The following is an 18,814-nucleotide window of genomic DNA, read 5'->3' on the forward strand; positions in this document are numbered from 1 at the left end:
ACACATAAACTCTGTTTTCCCTGGGTAGACTCATACTGACTGAAACAGCTGAGAGTATGGCATGCCCTGGAATCCCTTCCTCCTCAGAGTAGCCTGGTCCAAGCCCAGATGATTTCATCCAAGTTAATCTTATAAAATCTCAGTGAATGTGATTACATGATATTCCAGTTCCTGTTTGTTATTGTCATTGTCTGATACTTCATATGGCAATAAATAAGGTGCAGAAACACAATACCAGGTTGACAGTGAGTTTATTGTATGCGATTTAGACTTATCGAGACAGTGTTGTCCGTAAAGATTTTTGAAGGATATTGTGCCAACTCTTCTACTCTTTATACAGACTTCAGTTTCAAAGATGCAAATTCCAAGACCTAAGACAGAGTCCCTTTGCACTTCCCTGTAATCAAATCACCGCTTGGAAATTGGATTGTCCTCCGTACCACTATTTTGATGCAGGTTAAATAAAGTCTTATATTACAGGCGGAAGGTTGGTGTCAGTGAATGTTTTGGGGACACACTGCAGAATATAGCTCATGTCCTTTTAACATTCCACTGACCACTCTTTATGTGTTGCGTAGTTCATTGTGAGCAACAAAACCACACACAGGCCCTTCAGGCGTCCTCGTGGGCTTTGTTTTCAATTCTCCGCTTCACGCTCCTCACCAAGCATGGCGGTCTTATTGTAGATGCTCTTTTTGATGTTGAGGACATTGTCCTGCTTTTATGAACCGTGGCACATTCAAGGCCCCCTAAAAAAAGTGAACACATCCTGTAGAGCTCGAGTACATGCAGTCGCTCGTTACATTCAAAAGATTCGAGACACGAGTCTGCTGATTGTCTGAAGTGTGATTTACACTGATGATGGATGATTTATGTGCAGATGGCTAGCAGATATTGTGCACATCTTGGACTCAACCCCTTGAGACACAAAGAAAGTGATCCAATAAGCTGAATGAAGGGCAGACGTCTCTGATGTGTATTGTCTGCCTTCATTTGTGGATCCCAGGAACAAATAGAGAAATGGGCAGTTGCTCAAACCTGCTCATTTATCACAATAAAAGTCATCTGTCTTTTGACACTTCTCTACTGATGGAACTTGATGAGAAGCACACCCGTCATTAGGACAAGTAATTAATTTCTGTCATTGTGGACAACGTTCATCTACCCAATATACACTATTAATGATGCACATTTGTATGTAATAAGACTAAATTATCTGTACTGTAAATGAAATCATGATAAGCAAGCTACCAGAATTGTTTCTATGTATTGCATGAGCTTAAGTGTTGCTATGTGTTGATATTGTTGTTGTTGTTGTTGTTGTTGTTGTTTGTCTTAACTACATCACTAAATCCAAGTGAGAAGAATGGCAGATTTTTTTGTTGGCCGCTTTAAGGAGTTCATGTATAAAGCTAATAAGCTAACTAGCTAATAGCCCACAGATCTGCCAGCCAAACACTGACATCAGAACACCTGGCCCTGATAAAAAGCTAGCACACTTACTAAATGAAGCATTGTGTTCAAATAGCTTTGTGCACAAATCACAAAAATGATGTAGGGAAAAACCCAGGTGACTATTAGGAATTACAGGTGTTTTTTTTTCCCTTTTGAGAAGACCATGTAAAGTGCCATCAAAATTGTTTGAAAATAAATTTGCAAAAGCTGGACAGCTACAAAACGTACCTTTGTTAAAAACAGTGAAAACATACATATTGGTATTGCAACCCTGATCATCTTCCAATTTCTTTTGATAGGGATCCACCAAATCCACCAGAAGTATGGACTCTCGTCAGAGACCCTCACGGTAAGAGCACCCTCTCCCTCTCTCTCTCTCTCTCTCTCTCTCTCTCTCTCTCTCTCTCTCTCTCTCTCTCTCTCTCTCTCTCTCTGTGTGTGTGTCTGTGCGCTCCATGTCTCGTGTCCAAACCTTGTCTCTGGGCCATGTGGTCTCGTGGTGATTGACTGTGTCTGCGTCTGCTCTGCATCTCACTCGCATCTGTTTGCCAAGGTCCCCATCTCGAGGCTGTGTGTCTAATTAAATCCCATCGTTTTCATCATTGGGCCTCCTTAAGAAGGTCATTGTTCTTAAAGCGTGAATGGAGGGAGAACGCTCAAAGTTTGGCATCCAGAAGTCTGTCAACATAGGCTGTCTGTTGAGTCTGTCCCCATACTTATTAGCCGGGAATGAGGCAACACGGGACAGATGGGACAAGTATGTCAAAACTGAAGACATCAAACTTGGATGGGACCTGCTTGTAGTTAGCGTGGGGACGTTTCAGGCAGGCTGTTTTGACTGAGAGCATCGGTGAAGACCAAAAACACCCAAACTGTGTATACTAAAGCAATGTCAAAATGTGACGGAAATTAAACTATGGCTCTCTGTCTGTCTCTCTCCCTCTCTTCAGCACAAACTGACAAATTAAGTTGTATCGTAACGTATCATATTGTCTCGAATCACATTGTATCATATCGTATCGTATCGTATCGTATCGCATTGTATCGCATTGTATCGTATCGTATCGTATCGTATCGTATCGTATCGATCGTATTGTATCGTATGGTATCTTAGTGTCTCTCTGCACTCACTGTTTAAAGATGGATATGGATATGTGTTAGTGAGTGACAGGGAGGTGACGCTGGGCATGTAACTGAAGTGTTCCATTCGCGTATCATCTGCCACAACAATTAGCTTCCCCTTTAATCTATGGGACTGGCTATACCAGATGTGATAGCGACGCAGACGTTTGAAAAAATGAGACCAGTCTAAAACTCTGCACACGAACGGAGCGCATCAGTTACATGCCCGGTGTAGCCTCCCTGTGAGACTAAGTGAGATTAAGATGTGAGATGAGCGGCCCGCAAAGAGACAAGACTGAGACAGAGGCCGGATTAAGAATATTAGTAAGAGGTATAAGTATACTGTAGACCAAAGCCAATCGCTACTTTGTGTCTGTGTCTGTGTCTGTGTGTGTGTGTGTGTGTGTGTGTGTGTGTGTGTGTGTGTGTGTGTGTGTGTGTGTGTCTGTGTGTGCAGATGGGACATGCACATATGTGAATTTTACCACATGTTTTGTATTCTATGTTTATGGATCTTCAGTGTCCTGACATGTTTCTATATATCCACTGGATGTTTCATGCTTTGGCAACACTTTTATCACACCTTTAAATTATGCCAATTGTCTTTGTGTGTGTATGTATGTGTGTGTGTGTGTGTGTGTGTGTGTGTGTGTGTGTGTGTGTGTGTGTGTGTGTGTGTGTGTGTGTGTGTGTGTGTGTGTCGCCAGGAGCCTGAGTATGATCCAGAACCTGGATGACACGGAGGTGGACCTGGTCTACATCACAGAGCGGATCATCTCACTGTCCTTCCCCACGGGCTCCGACGAGCACAGCTACACCTCCCACCTCAAGGACGTGGCCGCCATGATGAGGTCCAAGCACGGAGAGCACTACCTGGTGAGCTTCATTACATTTACATTTATATTTACATTTACATTTACATTTACATTTACATTTACATTTACATTTATTCATTTAGCAGACGTTTATATCCTAAACAACTTACATATGTCAATAATGTAACACAGGCACATATGGCCTTCACATACTGTGTGTGTGTGTGTGTGTGTGTGTGTGTGTGTGTGTGTGTGTGTGTGTGTGTGTGTGTGTTCATGAGGCAATGCAGTGTTATGTCTAGCCGTCTAAAGTGGCTTTGTTTGTCTCAGCAGGAGTTCTGCTGGTTTACCCACAGTGTTGTTACTGTGGTGTCATTCTTATGGGTCCACATCAAATCCTCTTTAATTAACTAGTGTGGATTGTTTCTGGAGTTGATTTTTTGGGGGCCTCATTCATGTGACAAATGAAGTGCAAAGTATTGTACTAATAACAAAAAAAATGAGCATGTGTAATTGTGTGACATGTTTAATCATCGACCTGATTCCATGTTTAATCATCGACCTGATTCACTGATATGTGCGCTTACGGTATGATCTTATTTTGCTCATTGCAATTACCAATTAATGGCCATTATCTGGTATTAGCTATGATTAGACTCTTGTACTTTGCCGATCTTCTAAATGATCAAGACTTGAGGTCTCGAAAACGCTTATCCATTGAAGTAGTCTAGGGCTTTTAGAGTTGTATGGACTCATGTCTCACCTCTTTGATGTTCCTGTTCCCATGGTTACAGGTTCTTAACTTGAGTGAACACCGAAATGACATCGTCAAGCTGAACCCAAAGGTGAGCTCTTGCTGATCAGATGAAATGGCATGCTCATATCATTAGGTTGTATTCATTTTGTGCACTATAAACCATGTTCTCATTTTACATGTCTGTTTTATTGCACTGCTGTCTGTCCCTTATCCTACTATGTCTGTCTTGAGTGCTGTATATCTGTTTTTCTTTTTGTTTTCTCTCTCTTGCTTTCTTTCTTTCTCACTCTCTTTTACTCACTCCTACACACACACACACACACACACACACACACACACACACACACACACACACACACACACACACACACACACACATATAACCCAACAACACAGTCTGTCGTTATAACTGAAATTCACCTTATCCTGTATTGACAATGACTCCTCACCCTTCTGTGTGTGTACGGTATCAGGTCATGGACTTTGGCTGGCCCGATCAACATGCACCTGCCCTGGACAAGATCTGTAGCATCTGCAAGGCCATGGACACCTGGCTCAATGCAGACATACACAATGTAGTTGTCCTACACAACAAGGTGAGCCTGCACACATTCACTAATAAACACTGGCAAACACACAGACACACACACACACACACACACACACACACACACAGTGACAGACATAAGTAAGGACACATTGAACTGGTAGGGATAAAATCATCACTTTTTTTTCTTTTCGAGACAATGTTTGCTTTTCTTGCCAATTTTTGCTTTTCTTGATTTGTTCAGAATAGACCACAGTAGAGTGAATAAGTAGCTTGCGCACTGAAGACTTCCCTGTGAGACTGCTGCTGTGTGTTTACAGAACAGACAGTAGGGGGCGCTCTTCTACCATTGCCCTTGACCCCTACAGTCACACTGTGGGGGGGTTGTTAATGTGTCTCTATCTATACCTTGGTGTAGATCGAGTCTGTGTGGTTCAGGTTTACATGTGGTTTGGGGTACATACTGGTATAGACCTGATTTGAGACGGTTGGATGGTGTGCAGACTGAATGGGTTGAGATGTTTTAAAATGCTGTTGATTTGCTGTTAAGAGCTACAGCAGAAGTCTACAGCTTTGTGCTCTTTCTCTCTCTCTCTCTCTCTCTCTCTCTCTCTCTCTCTCTATCCCCCCCCCCCCCTCTCTCTGTCTCTCTGTCACCCACAGACACACACACACCAGATACACACACACACACTGGCACCCACTTCAACACCAACAATATCAACAAAAAACGAGTTCAATCAAGAAACACAATACAACACAGCAGAAGCCAGCAGTGAACCAGTGGCTCTGTAGCGCTTCATCAGTAAGAGTCCAGTCCAGAGGTCATTTCCCCTCTTCTGCTCTCATCTCCACACAGTGGCGGGCAGTGGCGGGCGGCGGCGGGGCTTTGAAAGGCAACCCGATCGCTCGGCGGCTCCACGGCTCTGCGGACTGCCGCGCAGTGTAAATAAAGCGAGTCATTAAGTGTGTGTGTTCTCTCCGCCGAGCGTCCAAACACTGCGTCGCCGTGGAAACCACCACAGCCCATTTTTGCTCCGGTGGAAATGCAAGCTTGCGGTGTAGTGTTGGAGGGGTTGGGGGGGTGGGTTGAATTGAGAGATGGTGTGTGTGTGTGGAGTGGGGGTGAGGTGGGGAGGTTGTAGAGGGGGAAAGGGCAGGAGACTAGAGGGAGTTTGGAGGGGGGAAGTGGGGGAGTTAATAGCCTCCATTCAGTGCAGCGAGGGGCCATTTGATTAACTGTACCCCCATTGCTTGGCTCAATCTCAATCACTCCCCTCTCTAGTTCCAGCTGACAGCCGTCGTGACGCTCTTTTCTGGGCCCCCACAATGCCCGGCTGTGTCCCGACCAGCCTAATCATCTCTCCCCAACCCGCTTCCCCATCCAACAGCACTTTCCACCAATTGAGGCATTTCAGAACATAAAAAAGAAGAAAAAAACAGCTGCAAGTACAGAGCCGAGGCTGTTGTGTGTGTGTGTGTGTGTGTGTGTGTGTGTATGTGTGTGTGTCTGTGTGTGTGTGTGTGTGTGTGTGTGTGTGTGTATGTGTGTGTGTCTGTGTGTGTGTGTGTGTGTGTGTGTGTGTGTGTGTGTGTGTGTGTGTGTGTGTGTGTGTGGTGTTTTCGGAACGAGGATGCTGTGCCCTGCAATCTCAGATTCATGAGAATTAGCTGCAGTTGCTCGAGCATGACTGCAGCGTTGGCTTGGATTGCCAAAGCAATGTCTATTTTTGTGGACATTTTTTTTTTCCACTTGGTGCCTGGAGTTTTTCTGTCTCCGGATCTGTGGGCATCCTGTTGTTGTGTCCTCCAAAACGATCACGGAAAAGAACAAGATCATTATGTTGCTAGCGTTCATATTCATGCCGCACTGTAAGATGCCAGGCCAGGCGAATGAAAGCAAGACGGCAGCATAGGCTCGGCTCAAGTCACACGCAAAAAAGATCTTGAAGTTCATCTGGATATTCAATTTGGGTAGCTGTGACTAATAGCTATTCAGATATGTTCCACAATGAGAACATGCTCAAAGTACCTAAGACAACTAGATGTATACAACAGTTAGGTCAATCAAATTGCTTTCTGAACAAAATGATTTCTGATTGGACAAGAGGTATTCCATGTGTGGTAATATCCTGACACACCCCTTAAACTAAACTAAAGACTCCTGTGCAGTGACTTTTACGTGGATCCATGTGGATGTGGATGCTACTACATGAACTATACAAAAGAGGTTAAGGAATCGGGGCATTTTAATCTGTGTTAATTTTTGGGTTATGGTTATGGACAGCCTCCTTCCCAAAGCTCCCTCTCTCACTGACCCTTACTCTCTCCATCCCTCCCTTTCCCTCTCCCACTCTGCAGGGCAATCGGGGTCGGACAGGGGTTGTGATCGCGGCCTACATGCACTACAGCAACATCTCTGCCAGGTAAGGGAGCGGGAACGGCCTCGCTTGAGGAGCGGCGATTTGTGCCAGAATTCTGTCTTAGCCTGCTGTGCTTCTCCAAGTCCCCACAGCAGGAGTGTCAGCTGGTGATGAATGGGCCTGGCTGTGGGGACGCGACAGGGACGGGCTCTGGTAAAGCCCCCCCCAGCAGCCCACAGACAAATTCAGGTTAACTTTGTGTCACTGGCCCCTTTTATGCCAGGAATACACAGTGTGTGACAGACGTGCACACTTAAGCGCGCACGCACACACACACACACACACATGCACGCACACACACACATACCGGTACACACACACGCACACACACACAAACACACACTCACACACAGGCATATACACACACACACACACACACACACACACACACACACACACACATCCACACACATAAACTCACACACACACACACACACACACACACACACACACACACACACACACACTAACTGGTAAAGTGAAAGCACCGCTGTCTCTTCCCATTAAGCTAAATGAATGGGCAGTAATGGAGGCCACTCCCTCCCCCTGGGCCCTCTCTGATGTGTCTTTGCTTTCCACAGTGCTGACCAGGCCCTGGACAGGTTCGCCATGAAGCGCTTTTATGAAGACAAAGCCCTGCCAGTGGGCCAGCCGTCCCAGAGGAGGTGAGTGGGCGTGAGAGCCGCAGATAGGCTACTGCTGTCCACCACGGCTGCTGCTGTTGCTGCTAGCCGCTAGCGCTAGCCACTACTGCTATACTCATGAATGCTTTACTCAGCCACCAAGGTAGACCTGCTTCAGGGGGAGAAGGAGGGCAGGAGCTTACTGCTGTCCTCATAATGACCATATTCAAACACAGTAAAGGGGCTGATATGCTTTGACTGACATGTGTTTTTTTTTTGTGTTTTTTTTTGGCGGGGGTGGCGTCGTTTTGCCTCAGTTGTTCTGTTGGGTCAGTTGCTTGGCAGGATTGGCACCCCTGGCATGATACAGGGGGGAAATCTTTGGCTACCTGATCAAAGACCACCTGACCCCTCCCCCCGAATAGATTTCCCCCCAGCAATCTGTCATCACAGGCATGCTTGATGGCCCCAGTCCAGGCCTGTGCTCTGAAACCACACACATGCGCACGTGCACACACACACACGCACGCACACACACACACACACACACACACACACACACACACGCACACACACACACACACACACACACACACACACACATTCAACAAGTGTAAACATTTATGGATTGGACGCTCCTCTTATTTAGCCATTTCAAAGCTCCTCCCAATAGTTTATAACTACCGGTATGTGTAGTAATAAACACAATGGAGTTGTGTTTGCAGTTTTGGATCAATCATTTTTCATAATTTTCAAATGTAAGACAGGTCAGACAAATATTACAGAGCAGCATTTTTTTGGTTTTGGGATCCTGAAGAATCAGCTCCTTCAGCAGGGGGATTAGTCTTGCGTAAATGACAGCACGGCTGATACTATAGTTGGCTCTCACTATTGGCTGGGCTAATTTTTCACAGGGAGATTTTCACTGGAGAATCTCTCTCTTCAGAAAACAGAATCGGAACCGTGCTTAATCTCTGTCTGGGAACCCGGCTGCTTGAAAACAGGAACAGAGGAAGCCACCATTATGTCTGCGGAATGCAGACAATCCCTCATCCCTGGACCCTTGTCCATTCCTCTTCCTCCTCCCAAGTCGTTTTTTCAAGAGGCTTTGAAATAATAAGATGCTGATAATTACCTTGGCTCACAGAATGACTGTAAGCCGACAAAGTAACCAGACTGTCAGACAGAATCTACCCTCAAAATGTTCCGGAACGTTTCGGAAGAGGCTGCATTAAAACAAAAATGCCAATGGCTTTATGCAGTGAGGTCCAGAGAAGTTAATTTATGAAACGTAATGCGTGTTTGTGACGTGTAAGTTAGCAAAATATGAACTGCTCAAAACCAAAATATTATGTCCAGTTATTGTTCAGAAAGCCACAAACCCAGGCTGTTTTTTGTGAAAAGAATTAAGCCACCGTGTTTAAAAAGAAAACGTTGATTTATTAAGTGGTTTGTTTGTCCAACATATAACTTTGTTGTGGTTTGTTTGTCCAACATATTGAAAAAAAACACTTCATCCACTTAATTTAGTACACATGCTCTAAGACTAATTTCCATACAATGCTACAGGGAAACTTTCAGACTATATGGCATCTCATACTACAGTCAATCTCTGGACTAGTTGACTGCAATTAAAGTGAACAAAACACCCACATGGATTATGGAAGTCTGGAAACTGTTCCCAGAACAGCCGCTCAGCCCTGCTTTTGCCTGTACCTCAGGGCCACTCCTGTCCCCTGACACTACGACCTTGACCCCAGGGGTGAAGTTCAGGTCACTGCTATTCGCACAGTACCCATGTGACCAAATCTCTGGGCTCACGTCTCCCTGTCTTCTGCCAACAGATTAGTGCCATCCTCTGGACCTTGAGTCAAACCAGTGCTCTCCTCGACCCTTCATTAAAGCACTGACATAACCCAGGGGACACACAGTATCTTCCATAGAGTGCAGTCTCATGGTACATACTGTGCCATATCGAGCAGTAGATGTTCACTGATAGACTAGTTTCACTAAGTCACCATTGTCATTCTCAAAGGTCTTAACAGCATATGTAACATACAGTAACATTAAGCTTCCATAGGATTAAATGTCACAAGCTTGATCATTCTTATAGGAAACATATAGTTGTGCTGTTGAATTGTTATGATAATGTAAGGGATGGCCCTCCCCCCCAGAACAGGAAGCCTGCCCCCCCCCCCCTGTGTGTGTGTGTGTGTGTGTGTGTGTGTGTGGTGGGGGGTGTATTTGGAGAGGAGAGTGGAAAGTTGGTTCACTGTGGAGGTTCTACTCCATCCCTGTGGAGAAGAGGCAGGACCCAATGTGGTTTGGCCCCCAGTGAGTGGTGCGATTTTTGCCCCCCCCCCCCCCCCCCCCCCCCCCTTCACACACACACACACACACACACCCCACACACACAACCCACCCCTGCCTGGGAACGTGGAGCATGTTGGAGAGAAGTTGTTTTGAACATGTGCCATAGCAACGTGTCGGAATGAGTTCACTTTAAGACGGGAAGTCTGTAAAGTGAAGGGGAAAAAGCTCTTCACAAGTATCTCGAACCCTTGGAAGTGGAACTTATCATTTATTGAAAATGCTTTCTTTTACTAGGGTGCCCTTCAGTGGCATTCATTAGTGGTTCAGTTTGCGTGATGAAACCATGACCTCTGCTATTAATAATGTTTCAATATCTGAGTTTATAGTTTCACATTAACTTATTGTATTGACGTAAATAGTTTAATAGTCCTCAGCATTTTGAGACAATTAGTCAATGTAAAGGGAATGTATAACACAACCTGTGTTTATGGTGAATTATTAATGCACAGTTTTTTTCCCCTCCTCATCTTTTCTCTCTGTTTCTCTGTGATTGTGTCAGATATGTACAGTATTTCAGCGGACTTCTCTCTGGTCATATCAAGATCAACAACAAGCCTCTGTTCCTGCACCACGTCATCATGCACGGCATCCCCAACTTCGAGTCCAAAGGAGGTAGTGTACAGCCCTCACCACCGTATTTTAATCCACCTTCACAAGAATGAGAGGTGGTGTGTATCACAGTAACAGAGCAAAGAAAAAGGCTTTAACATACATTAAATGCTGAAATAATGTAATGCAATTAAATGCAAAATGCATTGACGGTCAAATGATCTGGAGTTTTAAACACTGTTGCAACTAAACTATATTACCATCAAGTAAAAAACTCCAGCTGATGCTATGGTCAAGACATTTGCATAGTTCTTCAATCAGAATTGTTAGTCTAAAAAAATGCCTTCTTAAGAGTGTCAGCACTTGCAATGCATTGTATTCCTAATGAATGCATGTTGATGAACACCACTGCACTGCACGCTGTGTTCTAAGAGCTCACAGTCTCTCCCTCTGTCCACTGTCTTAGGTTGCAGGCCGTTTCTAAAGATCTATCAGGGGATGCAGCCAATTTATATGTCTGGGATATAGTAAGTGATCGTATTATAGTCAGTTGATGTCGCTAATGTGTGTATGTGTGTGTGTGTGTGTGTGTGTGTGTAACGTGTGTGTGTAACGTGTATGTGTGTGTGTTTCAAGAGTAAACAAATGTGACTCGAAGCATATGTTTGTGGGTGAACCCTCATTAAAAGATTAGTCACTGATAATCCATTCTGGTGTGTGTGTGTGTGTGTGTGTGTGTGTGTGTGTGTGTGTGTGTGTGTGTGTCTGTGTGTGTGTGTGTGTGTGTGTGTGTGTGTGTGTGCGTGTGTGTGTGACGGTGTGTGTGTGTTTGTGATTGATGTGTGAGTGCAAGGTATCCCAAGGCTCACACACACACACACACACACATACACTCTAGCTCATCCTCTCCAGAATAAAGCATCACGGAAGCAATGGATTACACCACTCCTCGCCCCTCCCCCACTGTCTCTCCATTTGTTTCATGGAACTATCCAACTCTGCTTCTTCATGTAATCATTAAGTAACATTTTTTCAAATATTGCAATAAAAAATTGGTCACAGACTCAGGTACTCTAACTGGTAGTAAAAGATGCATGTTAACTAAGGGTTTAGAGTGCAACTTGCTTGTTAATACAACTGTATGTATGATACTATGATGAGTTTACTAACAGGTTTGTACACACTCCATTGACACTGTGCACTATGCACACCATTCTCTATTATGTAATTGACTTTAAGGTTGTGGTAACCAGCCTGATCTGTGCTTAGTGATTAACTCGTTATCCTGTGCTACGCTCTTTAATTGCAGCAATGTTCAAGGTGACAGCTCCACAAGTATCTGCATAACCATAGAGCCTGGCCTTCTCTTGAAGGGAGACATCCTGGTGAGAGGACAAGCTTAATGTATTATTCGTATTTCCAGAAACTATTGGAACTATAGTTATTATCTAACTAATTATTGGGCAATAATAAAGTGTGGTAATCTAGTTTAATCAACTGTTTTTTTGTGTGTGTGGTTTTTAATGAAGATAGATATGGAATGTGAGATGTCACATTTTGTTTAACTGTATTTACTGTATGTTCTAATTATTTGACAAGGTTACCAATCCTCATCTTCTATTCTCTTTACCTCCCTCTCTCTCTCTCTCTTTTATCTCCTCTTCGCTCTTCTGTCTCCAACTCCCTTCCCCTTTCGCATCTCTCCTCTCTCTCTCTATCTCTCTCTCTCTGTCTCTCTCTCTCTCTCTCTCTCTCTCTCTCTCTCTCTCTCTCTCTCTCTCTCTCTCTCTCTCTCTCTCTCTCTCTCTCTCTCTCTCTTTCTTCATCCCTCTCTCCATCCCTCAGCTGAAGTGCTACCACAAGCGCTTCAGGAGCCCGAGCAGGGACGTGATCTTCAGGGTGCAGTTCCACACGTGTGCTGTCCACGACCTCGCCGTGGTCTTCACCAAGAATGAGCTCGACGAGACATTCAAAGGTGTTTTGCTCAAATCCTCATTACCACAAATTCATAAACATTCATGTAATTTGCTTGATTGCTAGGTCAATAATGTGTCTTTCTGAACAGAATATATTTGTGTTTGTCCATCAGATGACAGATTTCCTGAGTATGGGAAGGTTGAGTTTATCTTCTCATTTGGACCAGAAAAGATAAAAGGTAAGCTTGTTGTTGGCTGTAATCTCTATCTCCCAATCCCCGTGAGAGAAGATTATGCGGCGAGCAGATCGTCTTGTTTATGCTGTGTGAACCGCGCTCTTGTGGAATCTATTATCCAGCAGTCTCTCTGTTGTTGCTCCTTAGGGCTTGATCATCTGGAGAACGGTCCGAGTGTGTCAGTAGACTACAATACCCAGGACCCCCTGATCCGTTGGGACTCCTATGACAACTTCCACAAGCGCTGTGAAGATGCACCAGACGGTAAGTGACTGGCCAAACTTTCACTCAAACATGGTTCAGGCATCCAACATATAACAGGATTGAATTACTTTTCTATTGGCTTTGGTATGTGTCTGTGTGTGTGTGAATGAGTGTGTGTCTGTGTGTGTGTGAATGAGTGTGTGTGTGTGTGTGTGTGTGTGTGTGTGTGTGTGTGTGTGTGTGTGTGTGTGTGTGTGTGTGTGTGTGTGTGTGATTAATTAGCACTTTAGAACTTCAATACTGCACTTTCCAGGGTATCTTTCATTAATTTGTGTGGTGCTGAGTGCAAATCTGATGTGAATTCGGTGTTGTTCAGTACCTACAGCAGTGGCGAAGCTTGTGTTTCCATAATCTATCCTCTTTAGAAGCACAGTCATAAACATAGACTCATATACTCACACATAAACTGTGAATACTAAGGCTACACTGAGCAGCCCTGCATCAGCACCATATTCATCTACTGAGCGGGTCCAAGCACCTGAAGGTTGCTTCTCTGAAAACAGCTGCAAATATTTCTTTGATCATACATTTTCTGCATCCTCAGTTCTTTTTTACCATTCCTTCTAGTTGCGAAACTCTCTGATTCCGTTTGATAGAACATAACAGGCCTTGAGGTTGTTTGTCTTATCAAAAGTTCTAAACTCTGTCTCTTGCGTGACTTTCCAAAAGCCCTGGCCCCCTCTCGATGTTCCCTGTTGATGTCTGGCTTTTATTTATGTCCCCTCTTGGCCTCAATCGAGACGCGCGTGACCATACCCCTCGTCCTGTGTTCCCGGGCCACTACAGCTCTGCTGGACAGCTCTACCAGGCAACACCATCCCATAGTAATTTACGATCTCCTGGGACTCCGGGCCAGGGTGCCTAGGGAACAGCCCGTGCAGACTGAGCCGAAGCAGCACAGTGAGAGGTCTGCTGATGGATGGCCCTGCGTCTGTCCTGCTAACACTACTAATGAAGACCTCACGGCGACCACAACAACCCCCCACCCCCAGATATGAAGGCTACCTGAAAGGAAGGGTTAGTGTAGCTTAACTCGTGGAGTTAGCATGCTAACTACACAAGAGTCATGGGTTCAAGACCCAGGGTGCAAAATGTAGTAATGAAAATAGAGGCCTAGTGAGTGACAAAATATAGTTATGCATCAAGTACAGGATTGTAAGTCACTTTAGATATAGATGTCAGCCAAACGGAGGTACAGAGTTTGATTGGGCTTATTGATGAGGTTTTGGATGAGGTGGGTCCCATGTCAACAAGCATATATATATATACTGACTAGATGTCGCCTTGACTACTGCTGTTCATTGGAACAAATGCGTCAATCGAGACGCCATCTTGCCGCGGTGATCCACTCCTCTATAATGCATTAACGTCAATCTGAGCAAAGATCTAACGAAAATAAAATCACCATAAATCGTCAAAATCTCCAGCAATTATCTAGTTTTTTGGGTTGCTCCAACTGACAGGCATGTATTTATGGTCGAGTCTAGAGAAAACTAAGCTTTTGACGATAATAAAGATACATTTTACCCGTCTAGCCCCATAGACTCCCATTCATTCTGCACTAGCTAGCGGCGGCCCCTAGAGGAACAATGAGTGAAGGTTCGATACAATGAAAGTAAACAGGCTCTCCGTAGACAAGCTCTGGTTGAGGCCACATACCTCTCGTCTCGTTTACTCGTATAAGTTGTAATCTTACCAGAAGTTGCTGTAGATCTGTAGAACATTTACTTCCGTGCTTTAACGTGGTCTGCTACTTCATACGCCAGTCGTTACTTTTTTAATCATGGGCCAATGCTATGGGCAAACGAGATGTAGCTTAATTCACAAATGACAAAGCCATGAGAAAAGTGATTTTCTTACGTTTCAACAACAACGAAACCAAGTTTGCCATCATTGTGATAAGTTCCCAAATTTGTCGCTAATCGCTAAAAAGGTTTTCTGTCGCTGGGGATGGCCAAACGTCGCTAAATAGGTAACACTGACAATACGGGAGAACTAGTTTAGAGCTTCAGATCCCCGCTACAAGATGGCGGCGGTGTTGACGCATGCTGAGAAGCCGAAGGCGACATCTAGTCAGTATATATCTATGGTCAACAAGCAGCTGATGACGTAAAAATAATGTGTTTTTGAACTGTTTTTGAATGCAGCCTGTTTAGGGCCGGACTGAATGCAAAGACGTAATTTTCTTTTCTGTGTCACTTAATTTGGGCATCTGTCACAGTGGTGAATTTGTTTTTGTTTTTCTCTGTTGTGTAAATATCCTGTCTCGTTGTCACATTACCCTGGCTCCCATGCCATGGCGTTTTGCCTTGGAGTTATGGTTGTGTGTTCCCTGGAAGAGACTTGGCCTGTGTCCTGGTGTTTGGGCCCAGGAAGCACAGTGGGCTGGGTAGGGTGCAGGGACCAGGGACAGGTGGCCTCCAGGATTAAGCAACACCAATGACAATGCAGTAATTCACTAACAGCAGTGTCATAATGTTCAAACACAGAGGGTTTGAACCACTGCATGTTCTAGCTAAACACATAAACAGTGGCTTTAGAGATTCAATGTTGGCACCTTTCCTACATAGTTCTGGTCACTGAATTGTTAGGGAATATTATGACTACTGAGCAAGTCTTCATCAGATGCATTATATTGTATGAAAGGAGACATCCATAGAGGGATTTGGCTTTCAGTATCGATGGGAAAGATTAGAGTGTTTACTACACTGTAAATTAAACAAGTCCAAAGCTTTAACACAGAGCTCTGACTGTTTTTTTTTTTCTTCTTCCAAGTCGTCGACATATTTTAGGAGGAAAACCAGTCCTGTTTTTGCCAAACCAGTGCCAACATGTCTTCCTGTCGCAAAGTGTTGAAGTCACGTCTGTCACCGCTACACTACAATTAAGCTGACCAGTGTCAGCCGACAGAATTGGCTACTCGTTTGTTCTCCACATCGGAGTAGGTGTTTGAGGTCAGGCACTGAATGTTTGAGGTGCATGATGATGGTCCGGAATGTGAAGTCGAAGGAATGTTTTACGGGAAGCGACCAAGATAATTGAGTGATGTGATCACCGATGACTTCTTACTGAAAACATCACTGGCTGCGTATGAGCGAGAGGAGTTGACTGACAGGCACGCACTGTGCAGTGTTCGCTACAGCAGTGACTTGAGTTTGAGTCAGAAAAAAGTCGACTGACGTACATGTACTACACTTGGAGCCAAAATGGCGGTGTGTGAGTGTGTGTGTGTGTGTTCTGCCTCACACCAGCCTGTGTAACCCCTCACCTCCCCACCTCCATTCCCAGTCCCAGAATGCACACGCTGGATGAGAGCTGCCATAAACTACGGCGGCTGCCTGCCAATCAGGCTTTAAATAGCCGCAGCAGAAATAGGCGGGCGTCAGACTCCCAGGGCCCATGGGGAGGCTTTTCTGGGGGTGGGGGCAGGGGTGAGGGTGGGGGGGGGGGGGTTGTTGAGTGAGGGGGGGAGGGTAGCTTGCATGGTGTGGGAGGGGGTTGTGGTCGGGGGGGAGAGAGGGTGTAAGCTGATCTTCCTCTCTCCAATGTCATGTGCTGGTGTGCAGGGGTCAGAGGACCTGGGGACCTCTGTGTGTGTGTAAGCGAATATGTATGCAGCACCCTTTGCAGTTATTGGCACCCCTGGTAAAGTGGACTAACAAGAAGTTTTTCAAAAACAGCTTTTGCTGATTACAATGACAACTAAAATGGGAAATACAACCCTGAAGGGAAAGACATTCACTCATAGAAAAAAAGAATATCTCACAAAGAAATTAATATAATATAACAAAAAGACATGCACCACAGTTATTGGTATCCTTAGAGGATCTTGTAAACAAAATCTAACTGAAGATTTTTTCCATTTATTCAATTTTATTCTTATTCAAGTCAATCAGAATGTCTGATTGAACTTTCAAGCTATAATCCATGACTTCCTGTTTCACTAAGGTATAGAGGTCAAATGCCTTGTCAACATGTGAAAGACAAGAGAATACCCATTTCAAATAAAGGGAAAGTGTCTTGACATCTTTAAGTCAGGGAATGGCTATAGTCAGGTAGAACTTTGTGGAATATGGGCATACGTGTGACATAAGGTACGAATGGAATTTTTTTGCTTAAATTGATAGGTAAGGGTATGTCCTTTTAGAATCTGACTGGTGCCGATCCGGTTTTCACATGTTTTTTCAAGTGTGAGAAAAGTGCAAAGTTGATTACAGACAGGAGGAAAGGACAAAATCAAGAAAATGATTTCTTACAGTATTGCAAGGAGTGACAAGGAGTCATTTGGAATTTGGAACAAATATAACAACAAAGTAATTGACATTAATGCTACAGCTGCAAAATTAGGAGACAAATGTTATGATTTGTTGGGTGTTCATGCATTGTCTGGTTGTAACAGTGTGTCACACCCATATGAGGAAAACCTCAGCAATCTATTTGATGCTCAAGAGGAATCTTACAGATGTAGAAGCTGATGAGCATGAGTGGATGAAGGCAGGAATGGATTTCCTTCCTTGCCTTTACTATGGAAAGACTGTTGAAAACCTCAGTAACTTCAGATACATACTATTCACCAAGAAAAGAGATCCTCCTAAAATAAAGAGTCTTCCTCCAACAAGAGATTGTGCAGCGGAACACATCAATTGTGCACGGCTGCAAGTCATTCTGTGGAGAGCTGCTGACAAAAAACACCTCCCGTGTGTACTGATGATGTATCCCTGTTTGGTTGGAAAATAGAGGATGGAATTCCTGTGCCTGTTCATGGCAACACTGACATTGCACCCAAAACAGTTCTACAGCTTGTTGCTTGTGGATACAAGGCAGTGCCAGCATGCTCCAGGGCCTCTTGCAGCTGTCAGTCAGATGGACTACCATGCACCACCTACTGCCATTGCCAAGGTGGCGAACAGTGCGCAAATAAAAATTCTAAGATGGCTAAATTTTCAGTGGAGGATACTGATGATAGCGAGGGAGAAATGTCTGATTGAATGAATGTTTTTTGGAGGCGACATTTGATGTTTGGGATGTGTACAAGGCTAGCCTGGCAACATGTTCTGTATATAGATGCTTGTTGAGGGTTGAGACAATTTGTTGCTCAGCCTACCATTTCATCAGTGTGACCTTACCGGACTTTACAGATATTATGTTTTCTCGAGGGACTTTGCCACTCATTTGTAGCATTTTGTATTGACATAGTTGATTTCTGTTTAGTTATTTTTTTATGGTCAAAAAAGGGGGTGACAGATCAGCACCCGTCAGATTCTAAGTCTACACCCCTCAAACTGTCAATTTATGCAAAAAAATGCATTCGTACCTTATGTCACACCTATCCTGGGGTTCTACTGTACCTGACTACTAGAATAAAATTGGTACTTGACTGAAAATGTCCATATTTACAGTTAAAACAATAATTAAGAAGTTGCAAATCAACTTAAAATGTGACAAACATTGATTGGAACCTAATGCACAGTGAAGAAGATGGCAAGAGAGCCAGAAAATGGAGTCAATGTTGGAGAGTTGCAGAGATAAGTATCATTTTGGGGTCACCAAAGTCTTCAAAACCTCCGTGCTAATAGATTATTTAGAAGACGTGCCAGGGAAAAGCCTTTCCTGTCATTTACAGTAATTGCAGATATAAATGGCTGGGGTTGCTAAATGCTACTTGGACTTTGTGAAGTGTGTTCTATGGTCAGGTGAAATTATAATTGAGCTTTTTAAGAACAAACACTCAAAA

General features: G+C 44.2%; 1 protein-coding gene across 11 annotated transcripts in view; it reads left to right on the plus strand.

Annotated features, from left to right (window-relative positions):
* The window catches only part of tns1a (tensin 1a), a 131,605-nt gene that overhangs the window by 77,040 nt on the left and 35,751 nt on the right, over positions 1-18,814 (plus strand). For all 11 annotated transcript variants that reach the window (XM_042080608.1, XM_042080617.1, XM_042080607.1 and 8 more), the window contains 12 exons: positions 1,755-1,804; positions 3,285-3,453; positions 4,187-4,237; positions 4,623-4,745; positions 7,058-7,122; positions 7,701-7,784; positions 10,615-10,727; positions 11,131-11,191; positions 11,974-12,049; positions 12,510-12,639; positions 12,754-12,819; positions 12,964-13,080. In XM_042080608.1, the coding sequence (XP_041936542.1) occupies positions 1,755-1,804; positions 3,285-3,453; positions 4,187-4,237; positions 4,623-4,745; positions 7,058-7,122; positions 7,701-7,784; positions 10,615-10,727; positions 11,131-11,191; positions 11,974-12,049; positions 12,510-12,639; positions 12,754-12,819; positions 12,964-13,080 (1,105 nt within the window). The remainder of the gene's footprint in view (positions 1-1,754; positions 1,805-3,284; positions 3,454-4,186; positions 4,238-4,622; positions 4,746-7,057; positions 7,123-7,700; positions 7,785-10,614; positions 10,728-11,130; positions 11,192-11,973; positions 12,050-12,509; positions 12,640-12,753; positions 12,820-12,963; positions 13,081-18,814) is intronic.

The sequence above is a fragment of the Alosa sapidissima genome, chromosome 23 (assembly GCF_018492685.1).
Source record: "Alosa sapidissima isolate fAloSap1 chromosome 23, fAloSap1.pri, whole genome shotgun sequence".
NCBI lineage: Eukaryota > Metazoa > Chordata > Actinopteri > Clupeiformes > Clupeidae > Alosa > Alosa sapidissima.